The 13,583-nt window shown below is 43.1% G+C and overlaps 1 protein-coding gene across 1 annotated transcript in view; it reads right to left on the bottom strand.

Moving 5' to 3' along the window:
* CSMD1 (CUB and Sushi multiple domains 1) overlaps positions 1–13,583 on the bottom strand; it is a 4,035,193-nt gene that overhangs the window by 1,474,072 nt on the left and 2,547,538 nt on the right. Inside the window, 1 exon segment of the mRNA XM_029596871.1 lies at positions 5,478–5,665. Within this exon segment, the coding sequence (XP_029452731.1) occupies positions 5,478–5,665 (188 nt within the window).

Genomic DNA, 13,583 nt, shown 5'->3' with positions numbered 1-13,583 from the left:
TGGTGAGACTTCACTTGAAATACTGTGTACAATTCTGGAGATCGCACCTTCAAATGGATATATACAGGATGGAGTCGATTCAGGGGTTGGCTACTAAACTGATCAGTGGTCTTCATCAAAAGCATATGGGGATAGACTTCAAGATCTAAACATTTATATCCTAGAGAAAAGGTGAGTTGGGATGTGATATGATAGGGGCATTCTAATATCTCAAAGGTTTCCACACATAGGAGGTGAGCCTATTTCAATGGAAAAGAGGCTCTAGAATGAGGGGTCATGAGATGAGGTTGAAAGGGGATAGACTCACGGGAAGTCTTAGGAAATATTTCTTTATAGAGAGCCTCCCAGTGGAAGTGGTGACAAAAACAGTATCTGCATTCAAGAAAGCATGGGATAAATACAAGGGATCCCTAAGGACGTAAATGAAAATTGTAATGCTAAATTAATTGTATGGACAGGCAGACTGAATGAGCCATATGGTCTTTTTCTGCTGACCAATTTCTATGTCTGTATGTCAATAAAGGAAGAAGGTTGAAAGAGAGAGAGAGGCACCACTGTTGCTTTTCTCAGATTTTGATTCAGGAAAGGTTTGTCATATCATCAGCAAATGTAGTGCCAAAGTAATAAAAAAAAGAGCCAAACTGTTTGCATTCATGAATAGGTAGAAGAAGATTTATGCTTGTATTTTACAAGCCGGTAGAATCCACACGGGTTATGGACCTTGATCTGTCTTAGAATGACATGTTCTTATGACTTCAATATGTCTTTTTTTTCCCTTACATATAGTTGACAATGTGTGAAACATATATTTGTGTGTCAATAGATGATGTCCTGGAGAATATGATAAACCCTCAATGATGTGTAGAACGATGGGCAAATATCTTTCCACTAAGCCTGGCCAGTTCTTGATCAACTTTGTACCAGCTTCGGGTGCACCTTGATCATTTAAATACAAGTTCTCCTTATATTGAGGGATCATTTCTGAATCTTGGCGGAATGTCACAGACCAAATAACCCCTAGTGACTTTTCATATGTTAACACCTCACCAGTGTACATTTGAAAGGCATTTCATTCACATGCATGAGATGCAGTGATTTTATCAACCTGCTTCTTATGCCATTGTTTTCTATGATTTAACATCCTTCTTCACACACATTAGCATGGTGTTCTTCCAATTGTAATTGATTCAACTCCCCAAATTATGCGCTGGAAATTTCTCTTGATATATCTAATGGGACACATTTCTCAAGAATGTAATGCCACTTTATTTTACCACATGTAATTGGTCCTTCCCGATGCAGCCTTTGTGAAATATGGTCCATGTCGGGGGACTGACATTTCAATAAAAATTTGGCATTTTGGAATTATTGAACACTTCCTGTTTAAATTGTTTTTTTCTGGTTTGTTTTAAATGGACCTTTGCAATTGATTTTGCAACATACCTGTTGGATTGTGTTCTGGAGAATATGATCACATATGTCTAGAGCTTAAGTCAAGCAATGAGGAGATGGTGGAAATCCCATACCTTAGTATAATAATAAGTATCAAATTAGGTTGGGAAAAAGTTCAACTAGTCCAATGATTTTGCTGTTCAAAGAAAAAAAAATTATTGCTGTTACATGAGAGCATTTCAATTCTTCATACAAATGAAACTAATGGTTCCAAGACACAAGCCGTGTTTCAAAGAATTGCATCAAGTGGGACCAAATCTTGATTATAAAGCTTACATAGTATGAATGAATAACTCTGTAAGCTTTGTAGCCCAGATTTGGTCCTTCCTGATGCATTTCTCAAACCAGAGCTCATGTTGGGGGACCCTTAGTTTTGTTTATATGAATAATTGAAATGTTCTCATATATCAGCAATACATGTATTGTTTGAATAGCAAAATCATTGGACTAGTTTTTCCGAGCTTTCTTTGGGACTTAGAACCTGAGACTAGTAATATCTCTTTACAAAGATACTTTATAATATCAGTACTTAAGTATTTCTAATACATTTCTTTACAGAGAGGTTAATGGATGTATGGAATAGGGGTGTGAATCGTGTGATCGATCGTCTTAACGATCAATTTTGGCTGGGGGGGGAGGGAAATCTGGTCGTGTTTTGTTTTTTTTTTTAATCATTAAAAATCATAAATCGGGGGAGGGCGGGAAAACCGGCACACCAAAACAACCCTAAAACCCACCCCGAACCTTTAAAACAAATCCCCCACCCTCCCGAACCCCCCCAAAATGTTTTAAATTACCTGGGGTCCAGTGGGGGGGTCCCGGCACGATCTCCAGCTCTCTGGCCACGGCTGCGTTGAGAAATGGCGCCGGTGGCCCCTTGCCCTTATCATGTGACAGGGTAAAGGTAGCGCCGGCGCCATTTTGGTTCCTGGCTCCCGACGTCACGCGTGCAGGAAATCGCTCCCAGACCCCCGCTGGACCCCCAGGGACTTTTGGCCAGCTTGGAGGGGCCTCCTGACCCCCACAAGACTTGCCAAAAGTCCAGCGGGGGTCCAGGAGCGACCTCCTGCACGCTGGCCGTATGACATAGTGAGGGCAAAGGTAGCGCTGGCACCATTTTGAATATTGGCAATACGGCCCGCGTGCAGGAGTTCGCTCCCGGACCCTTCACCACGCCCCTGGACCCGCCCCGGACTGCCCCCTGACCCCGGACACGCCATGGACATGCCCCCTCCCGCCCCTTTTACGAAGCCCCGGGACTTACGCTCATCCCGGGGCTTTGCGCGCGCCAGTGGCCTATGCAAAATAGGCACGCCGGCACGTGAGTGCCCTGCGCACATAAATCCGGCAGGATTTACGCATGCAGGGATTTTAAAATCTAGCCCATAGGTTTTAAAATCTGCCCCTTATTTATTTAAAAATATTTCTTAAATACTTTTCCATATTAAAAATTGCTCAAAACAATATACAATCATCAAACATAAAAACAATATAAAAGCCCTATGCACGCCGAAGTCGGGAGATATGCACATGTCTCGGGCCGGTACATGCCACACGGATTTTAAGAAATTCCCGCATATATGTGTATCTCAGGGTAAGCACACATTAAAAAGGCATAAAAAGGGAAGGGGAGTGGGTGAGGTCTGGGTGGAACATGGGCGGTCTGGTTCTATAACATGAAGTCTACGTGTAAGTATTTACAGGCACAAGCATGCGCCGGGGTCCCCTACCACATATCTTTAGTTCTGCTATGGATGGCATGTACATTTTAAAATAAGATAAGCTAAGTGGGGTTTGGAGGATTAGGGCTAATCGGATATAAGGGAGGCTATCTAGCTACAGTAGTTAGGAAATCCTATCCTTTACAGGGGCAAACTTGGAATGAACTGGGGAAATGAGTATTTGTGTCAGCGCACGTGCCTAGCAAAATCCTCCCACTTACATAATAGATGTGGCATTTCTATGCATATGTGCACATCCGTATAAAATTCCACGCACATGTACGCACATAGGGCCGAATTTTAATAGCTACGGGTGGGCATAGTTTGTGTGCGCAACCCAGCATGCACAAATCTACACCCGATTTTATAACATGTGTGTGCAGCCATGCGCATGTTATAAAATCCAGGGTCGGCGCACGCAAGGGGGTGCACACTTGTGCACCTTGCGCGCACCGAGCCCTAGGGGAGCCCCGATGGCTTTCCCTATTCCCTCCGAGGCCGCTCCAAAATCGGAGTGGCCTCGGAGGGAACTTTCCTTCCGCTTCCCCCACCTTCCACTCTTTTCCCCTATCTAACCCACCCCCAGCCCTACCTAAATCCCCCCACCTTTATTTTTTTATTTATGCCTGCCTCTGGCAGGCTTAAACTTGTGCGCACTGGCTCGCTGCCAGCACGCGATCCCCCAGCACGGCCATTATACCAGAGGCCTCGGTCCTGCCCTCAGACTGCCCCCTGGACCAGCACCCCGCCCCCACCCCGCCCCCTTCCCACCCTTTTTCAAAGCCCCGGGACATACACGCATCCCGGGGCTTGCGCTCGTTGCCGGGCCTATGCAAAATAGGCTCGGCACGCGTAACCCCCCTGCGCGCGTAAATCCAGCCAGATTTACGCGCACAGGGCTTTTAAAATCTGCCCCATACTGCTGATTTTATAACATATGCACATATATGCATGTATGGTATAAAATGGTTGCGTCTATTGGTGCGGAATGACATGCGTCTACATGTATGCCTGCACAGCTGTTTAAAAGTTACTGTCATTAAGTTTGAAGGAATCAAATCAAATATGTTTCCAATAATTCTACTACTAAACTCACTGGTTTTTTTTCTGGACTATTTGCAGTCTTCTTATTGTTCCTTGGAGATTGCCTTATTTTTTGTGTTACTTCATTCTCATGGGAAATATTGTAATTGAAAAGTAAATACTGCAGAATACAGAGCACATGCTTTAACAACATCTTGCTATGTATTGGTTGGATGATTTGTTATAATTCTAGTTTGATTATTAATATATATTACAGGTTTGATAGATAATATGGTATGATGATAAGTTTGATAAATATTAAATATGAAAACATTTTGCTAACTACAGTGTTCATTATGCTATAACAAGCCTGTCTCAATATACACTTATGTTATTCAGGCATGTGAACTACAGATGTACTTTAAAGAACATTAGGTGGCTGATGCATCATGTACTTGTAAGCCAGACCAAATTAGCAAGCCTGTTTGTATCAGTGCCTCCCTAATTGTGCCAGTATTAATGAGAATGCATCCCAGCAGTCCTCTAGGGCATTCCCCCATGCAAATTAAAGTGCCGCTGGTTCATATCAAAGGAATACAACCATGAATTCAACATTGAACAATTAATCTTAGCAAATACTTCTTATTATCACAAAGGTGAGTATATTTGTTAATTTCTAATAACCTTTTTTGAATATGTACAATCAAATTAATATTAGAGAATTCTTTTTGCATATTTATAGATCGTTGACGTTGGATTGACTTACCCATGGTGCCTTACTATACAGAATGTGGTCTGTATTCAAAGGCTTTGACTGGATAACTTATTAAAACAGAGAAAAGCCAAGATATGAATATTTCCCTTTGCTGAGTGGGTACATTTTATACACACAACTGTGCATACAAAATGTAACTAAATGAAAAGAGAAGGCACTGGACGCATCCAGAGGTGGGGCTAAAATTTACACAGTGTGCATAGATATTGAGCACTATCAAGCTAAAGTTATGTGTATATATTCAGATGAAAAAACACCAATCTTAAAATAATCTGGGTAAAGTTATACACCTGTTTTGATCTGGGTATATTCAGTTGCAGAATTATTTTGTTAAGTCCTGTTGAACATCCAGATAAATGTACACATATAATTTTACACAGATAACTTACCTGCTTGCTGGCTCTCTGAATATTGGCCTTTATTTCTACATTAATGTTTTCTGCTCTGTTCGTTTCTAGAAGAACTACAATCAAGGATAAAGTGTATCGGAAAGAATTCAAACTTACTTTCATAACGAATTAGGAAGCCAACACTGGATCGACTGTTGTCAGTAGTGAACAGCAGGTACATATAGTTGCCAGTACTAATAAGGAACTGTGGTGCTTGAGTACCATGATACTCTCCAATTAATGGGGATGAGTTAGCAGGCCCATCTCGAACTTCTAATGTATCATAATTAACTTCAGTCTGGAATCTGCAAATAAGACATAGTTTATAAACAGAGAAGTAAACCAGTTCTAAAATATACAAATACAACAGGTCAACCCTTGCACTGAATTGGATACCACAGCATTTCAGCCAAAAATAAAAAAAATCACTCATTCTGTCTCTTAACTGGATATTTACTTACTTTTTAATTACTTTTTTAAACAGACTTAATTGTTTGATATCAGCTTATGAATAATAAGTAATCAAGCACTAAGAAAAGACATCAGTTAATGCAACTAAAATATTTTTATTTTGAAATTTTCCTTTTTTATATTTGTTTTTGTATTATTATTTCTTTATGCACTTTTACATATATTTCAAAAACAAGACAAAAAACTTGATGGAAAATACAGAAACAGAAATATCATATTCATATATAGGAAATACAATTTCTTAAACTTAACAATGCATCTGCTCTGAATCAAGTCCTCAATTATGGGGGGTCGGAGATACACAACCTAAGGTAATTGTTAAACAACACAAATCAAGGAAATAAAGACTGCTCAGTAGGTCAAAGATCTACATATGTCAGGAACTATACGTTATCTATAGTCTCGATGGGGCTGGAGGTTACTTTCTCTGCTAAGAATTGAGAGAACTGAGGGGGTAAAAAAAACATCTGCATTACCACCGTGCTTTATTAGACACCTACAGGGATATTTTAGGAAAAAGCCCCCCCCCCCCCCCAGTTGTAATACTTTTGGTCTCATGAGAAGAGAAGCCTTTCTCCTCTTCTGTGTTTCCCTTGCAACTTCAGGGAAAACCCTAACATTGCATCCCAAAAACACCACATTTCTTTTCCTAAGACATAATTTCAATAACCATTCTCTATCTGACTCCAGTGCTAAGGTAATAATCAAGGTTGCAGGCATTGCAAGTTCAGTGTCTGAAGTTTCCAAAAGAGCAGATATGTCTAAAGGTTGTTCATTGACTTCAACCAAGGATGTCATCCCTCCATCTTGTTCAGGAGATCTCTTAAGTTTAGGAAAAAAAAATCAATTTGATATTGGTGGCATCTCTGTATCTTCTATGCCTATTGCTTCCTGAAGATACCTTTTAAGGGTATCTCGAGGAGATATCATTGGTATTTGTGGAAAGTTAATGAGTCTCATGTTTTTATTCCTAGTCACATTCTCCATATGTTCCAATTTCAATAGTATATTCTTTCTTTCCTTTATGGAAGCAGTCTGAACCAATTGTATATTCCTTATCTGATCTCTGTTCTTTATTATTTGTTGTTCCAGCTCAGAGTTCAAATTTGTAACAATCTTTACTTTTTCTTCCATTTCTTTCACTGTTTCACTTAGAGTTTTCATATGAGCCAGTATAGAGGTTTTCATTTCTACTAATGTCTCCCAAATAGTCTCAAGCGTAAATGTGGCAGGTCTTACCGGTATTAACTCAGCTCTTCCAGGATTTCCTCCAACACCCCCTCCATCAAGCTCCAACAGCGCATTTTCCACCTCCCTGGCCGGCTCCGATGTCCGTTCCGAGCCTAAGCTTTCTTTTTCTCCTGGATCCTATCCTGCTGAATTCTGCCGCGAGGCACTTTGGTCCAACAGCGTCATTCCAAGGGCCGGGGAGTCCCAGTTGACTGCTGGATTGCCAGGAGGGGTTCCTTCCACAGGACTCAGGGGTTATAATGAGCCTGGGAGAGAGGGTAGCTCATCTTCCCCTCCCCCTCTCTCCAACGGCTGCAAATCTGTGTTGGCATCTTTGCGAACCACATGTGCATCCATTGGACCAGCGACGCCGGTTGCCGGAGGGGCTGCAGGATAAGGCTCAACTCTCGGCTTTCTCTTGCATCCCATAGTTGAGGAAAATGTATTCGCAGGTAAATATTTCAAACACTAATATTTGCGAGCACTGATTATTGCAATACATTACTGCTAGGCTTACCGTACACATCAATAAGACCACTGCAAATATTACAAAACTCTGCGGCGAGAATTCTCACAGGCAAATGAAAACGAGATCACATCACAGAAACACTAGCAGATCTACATTGGCTACCTATCGAACAAAGAATTCAAATCAAAGCACTTTGCACAATACACAAACTGAACCATGACAAAAAAGCAGAATGGCTGAACACAGCACTGCGAGTACATGTTCCACACAGAAATTTAAGATCAGCAAATAAAGCTCTCTTAACCATCCCATCAGTAAAAACAGCAAGATTATCACAGGTGAGGGAGCGTGCACTATCACAGGCGGGTCCCACTCTATGGAACACCATGCCCCTAGAACTAAGACTACAGAGAGATTTCAAAATGTTCAAAACAAACCTCAAAACATGGCTTTTCAAACAGGCTGTTTACAAAGAGAACATTGAAAACTGATAAGGAAGAGCCAGCATAAAGCACCTAACACATAATCTCCAGGTACCGACCTGGAAATTATCTTTATCACACTGTTAAGCATAAATAACAATAAACCATAGGTACCCACCCAAGAGACAGGTACCAATTGATATCCTACGTCAGAAATCAAATAGTTTATAGCAACTCAATTGTTACCGATTATTAATGGCACCTTCATTGTAAAGTTTTTTTGCTATTTTTTTCTATTTGTGCCCTATTGTTAACCATTACGATGGTAAATAACTTAATGACGGTATAGAAAAACTTTTAAATAAATAAATAAATAGAAATATCCTCGGAGCACACACACAACATTTCACTGCTGGGCAGCCATCTTGCTCCGCCCCCAATACATATTCTCACTTTTTGTATTTTACAAAGCATTGTTATCTGTTTGCATACTAGGATTATGCATATTTTGATTTTATATTGACATAACTCTTTGTTGTGCTTAATATTTTTTTTCTAATGCATTTTTCTATGGTTGAAAATGTAAAATTTGTCTTCTTCCTTCATTTCCATCCTCCATCTTTGAACAACTTCTGTCCTGCATAGCTCTGGATGACTCTCACTGTCACAAAGACTGCATGGCTGCTCATCCTAAGATAAATCCTCCTTCCAATGGTTTGCACAGTATGCTCAAGCACAACTGACTGCAACAGTCAGGGAATCTGAAACAGGATCTCCCATCCCTTACAATACAGTGCTGTTGCTTGCACTGTAGGACAAGTCAGAAATTTGTTTTACTGTATAAACATAGCCTGAAGACTATTGCAAAACAAATGAATTTTCTGAAAAAAAAAAATCTACACAAAACTGCATCTGGATTGAGCACTTTGTTCCCACTTAGAACTAAATGATTTAAAACTGGTTATGCAGGCATGGGTCCTAGATCTCCCAGACAAATCTGTTAAGAAGTTGCAATTAGTCCAGAATTGTGCAGCCAGAGTAATTACAGGTAGTTGAAATCTTAAGAATATAAGGGATGTTCAGCTATGGAAATTTCACTTTGGTTCATTTTTTTCATTTCAAGGGGAGGGGTTAATATATTTTTCAGTTTATTTTAATGTTTGTTTTAGTTCGGTCCATTTGCTGAACTGAAAGAAAATATTCCCAGGATCTTCCAGAGCCTCTGCAGGTCCCTCAGACCTCCTTCCTCCATCAAAATCTAGGACTGAGGGTGAAGCCTACCTATCTGGGAAAACCATGCCCAACCAGGGCTTCCTTAGAACCCTCTGACCCTCCTTATTGCCACTAAAGTGATCAGGGGTTTGGAGACCTCCTCAGCCCCTACTTATCCCTTCTGTTGTGGTCTTACAAGAAGAAAGGGGCAGGAGCAACTCCCAGTCACTTCTATCCTGCTAAAATCCCTTTCAAAAAGGCATCATCTGACCCTGAGACTGGTACTATGTTGACATCAACATAATGGTGCTGGTATAAGGTCCAGCTAGTGCCATTTTACTGAATAGCCATACAAACATACGACCATAGAAGAAAATGGTGCTGGCAGCAATTTGTTGATGTCAGCTTAGTGCTGTACATATGGCCAGCTGGTGTCGTTTTTAAAGGGGCTTCAATGTGACAAGAGCAGCTGAGTATAATTCCTGCCCCTATTTTGCTGCAAGATTGCCAAAGAGGAAGTAAGTGGGGGCCAGGGAGGTTCCCAACCATGATTCTTTTGATGAGGGTCAGTGGGTAAGTCAAAGAGGCCCAGCCAGTTGTTAGGGTGGCAGCCCTTGCTGGTGTCAGGAGGGGAAGCCCTCTGGCACTCGATAAGTGATGAGGTAGCCCTCCAGCTACTCCAGACTACAGTCAATGATGTGGACCCCTGTATGGTGAGGCAGTAATAAACCAATGAGCCTGACACAGGTGAAAGTGCCAAAGAGGGACATAGAGAGGCTTCATCTACACTAACCATTGTTCACTCAGGTTGAACCCTTGGTGCAGATGACCAGCAGGACTTAGGAGGATCTGAATGCACAATCAGGTACAGGCAGAAACCAGGAGGAAGTCCAAGGATGAGACAGGCAGTGGGCAAGCAGAATCCAGAAATCAGTCCAGGTATGAGTCAGGCAGTGGGCAAAAAGAATTACAAAACAGTCCAAGGTAGAAAAGGGCAGCAAGCAGGCAGAATCCAGAATGGTCCAAGGTCAAGATGGACAGCAAGCAGCTAGGAGCAGCATCCAGAACCAGGCACATAGCAAACAAGGCAGGAACAAGGAACAGGCCAAGGAACCTGTTGCCAAGGCAAGGAATCTAGGTCCAGGCAGACTCAAGTAGTCTTGACTGTGTGACATCATCATTGGGGCACCTACCTGACTTCTATCACCAGAGTATGCAGAATCGTGCACACAGATACGCATGCACGCCCTGTGCATCTCTTCGCCAGGTCCTAGTAATACATGCATCAGAGCATGCAATGGCAGCTCCCTGCTGTGCAGTGAGTGACCAAAGCTAAGACACCTGGGAAGGCAGATGAATTCTAACAGTATCCCCTCTCCAAAATCTCCTCCCCAATTTCCCGGGTTTCGATGGGTATCAGCAGTAAAATTTGCGAAGCAACAGGGGGGCCTGTAGATTAGAAGCGGGCTCCCACAAATTTTCCTCAGGGCTGTAACCCTTCCAAGCAACAAGATACTGCAGTCTATTGTAGACTCTTCTTGAGTGCAAGATCTTCACAAGTTCGTACTGTGTCTTTTCTTCTATTGGGATCTCCTATGGCTGGGGTGGCAGGCTGGAGGGTCACGAAAGTACTAAAAGTTTCAGCAGAGATACATGAAACATATTGTGAATATTTAGCGAAGGTGGTAATTTAAGCTTATAGGCTATCTGGTCTATAAGTCAGATCACTGGGAAAGATCCAATGAAGCGAGGAGCAAACTTGAGGGATGGCATGCGAAGCCTCAAGTTGCGAGTGTTCAGTCAATACATGGTCAAAGAGACCCATCCTTTTTTCCCATGAAGAAGAATCCAGTGCCAGTAGGGGACAATGATGGTTTCAATGAAACACTTAGCCAAATTATCCTGAATATACTGTGACATGGCCATGGTCTCTGGTTCAGATAGTGGGCATACTCTTCCTTGGGGAAGGGGGAGGATTTTCTCCAGCTGAAGTTCAATCGGACAATCATAAATTCTATGAGGGCATAGCACATTCACATTTTTAGGACAGAAAACATCAGAGAATTCCATATATTGTAGAAGCAACCCAGGCATCGAGAAGCACTTATGGTCCAAGCACAAGGCAGGAGGCTGGATGGGGGTTAAACACTTCTGGTGGCAGGTAAGACCCCAGCTAGTCAACTGCAGGGAGGCCCGGTCAATGTGAGGTTGATGAATAACTAACTAGGGAAGACCAAGTATAATCTCATTCACTTACCTGGGAAACACATAGAGCCATATGGTCTCTTAGTAGAGGAGGCTCATTCACATACAGAGTGGAATCATGATGCAAAATATTCAGTCAAGCAAAGGTTTCCCAGAAACCTTGTGGTAACCAGGGTTTCGGTGGGAATCCGGTAACATTGGATGACTGATTAGTCAATGAAGCTGTCAGCCACTCCGGTGTCCAAGAATGCCTGAAGTGGAATCTCATTTCTCCAGGACAATTCTTATTGGAAATATGAGTTGAGGAATGGTATCTTGTCAACCTAGGGTGGCTTCTACTACCATCCCTATGCCCAGGAGTTTTTCTACTTTAGCAGGGCATTCACTGACTTACTGTCCTGAACCAGCTCAATAAAGGCAGAAGTTGAGGTACCTTCTACATAGCTATTCCTCTGGTAACAATTAAATCCAATCCACTTGCTTAGGTTCCCCAGGGGTTTCAGATGATGGGGAGTCCCTAGGAGGAATCACTGGCCACAGGAACTGGGAAGCTAGACAGATGGGTCACTAGGCTTAGCTCTGTTCTCTAGCTCTTCCTGCAGGCAAAGATCAAGTAGAATAGACAGTCTAATGAACTCTTCCAGATCCTCAGGTGGGTCCCATGAGGCCAGCTTATCCTTCACGGGTTCAGACAGCTCTGTCAAAAGATGGCTAACAGACTATCATACCACCACTGTATTTCCGAGGCCAGAGTCTGGAATTGGACCACGTATTCACCAACAGTACGAGAACCCTGGCAAATCTGTAACAGCTTGGATGAAACCAATGACACTCATCCAAGCTAATCAAATATGAGCCAGAATTCATGAAGGTATCGGTCGAGGTCCTCCAAGATAGGATCCTCATGCTCCCAAAATGAGGAAGCCCAGGTCAGAACTGACCGCCCACAGAATAAATGCAACTTTAGTTCTGTCTGTCAGAAACAGAGTCACCTGTAGAGTGAAATGCATTTGGCACTGATTAATAAGGCTACAACACTCACAGGGGTCACAACTGTATCTAGGTGGTGGAGGAAGATGTGGCAGTAGCGCAACCATGGGGGCTGGAGCCGTAGGTGAAGCCACTTTGATGGTTGCTGGTTGTGTGGAGAATGCATCCATTCAATGATGTGAGCCTTTCCAGGACTCCTGTCACCTGATCCAAAGCATTCTGTTGTTGTTGCATATGTTGTGCCATACTGGAAATGGCAAGGAGTGCGGCAGTTTCCACCAGATCCATGGCCTTGGCAAATTGTTAGTGCATCAACCCTTGTTCGTGTCAGAGGAGTAGCCACCCAGCCACTCTGAAAACCCTTTTAGACTTCAGGCGGTGATGTGGACCCCTGTGTGGTGAGGTAGCAAGAAGCACCACTGATGAGCTTGATCACAGGTGGAAGTGCCAAAGAGGGAACTGGGGAGGTTTCACCTATACTAACCATCGTAGCCTCAGGTTGAGCCCATAGTGCGGATGGCCAGCAGGAGTTAGGAAGATCCAAAGACACAATTAGCATAAGGCAAAAGCCAGGAAGCAGCCCAGGGTCAAGGCAGGCAGCGAGCAAGCAGAATCCAGTAACCAGTTTGGGGTTGAGGCAGGCAGTGGATAAGCAGAATACAGGGTCAAAGCAGGCAGTGAGCAAGCAGAATCCAGTAACCAGTCCAGGGAGATCGGGCATCCCCCGGTGTGCCGGTCGCTTTAGTCACGTGGTCTGCCGAGCGCGGCTGTGACGGAGCCGCGCTTGACAGACCACGTGGTATCTCCTGGGCCGGCCTGGGTGGCGAATCCCCGAGCCGTTTGTCATTGGGAATCCGCCCCTGGCAGTGAGTAAGCTAAATTCACTAACTGGTCCAGGATCAAGGCAGGCAGCAAGCAGGCAGAATCCAGAACAATCCATGGCTGAGACAGGTAGCAAGCAATTAGGATCAGCATACGGAACCCGGCACACAGCAAGCAAGGCAGGAACCAGGAAGAGGCCAAGGAACCTGTTGTACAGGCAAGGAGTACAGGTTCAGGCAGGCTAATTAATCTTGAGCATGTAACATCATCATCAGGGCGACTACCCGACTCTCTTGCCAGAGTGCGTAGAATCGTACGCACAGATGCACACACATGCCCGCAGCCCTATGCATTTCTTCACCAGGTCTTAGTAATACGTTCGTCAGAGCATGCAATAGCAGC

The sequence above is a fragment of the Rhinatrema bivittatum genome, chromosome 3 (assembly GCF_901001135.1).
Source record: "Rhinatrema bivittatum chromosome 3, aRhiBiv1.1, whole genome shotgun sequence".
In the NCBI taxonomy this organism is placed as follows: Eukaryota; Metazoa; Chordata; class Amphibia; order Gymnophiona; family Rhinatrematidae; genus Rhinatrema; species Rhinatrema bivittatum.
Note: the sequence above shows the minus strand (reverse complement) of the source record. Positions and strands in the feature narration are given on the sequence as shown.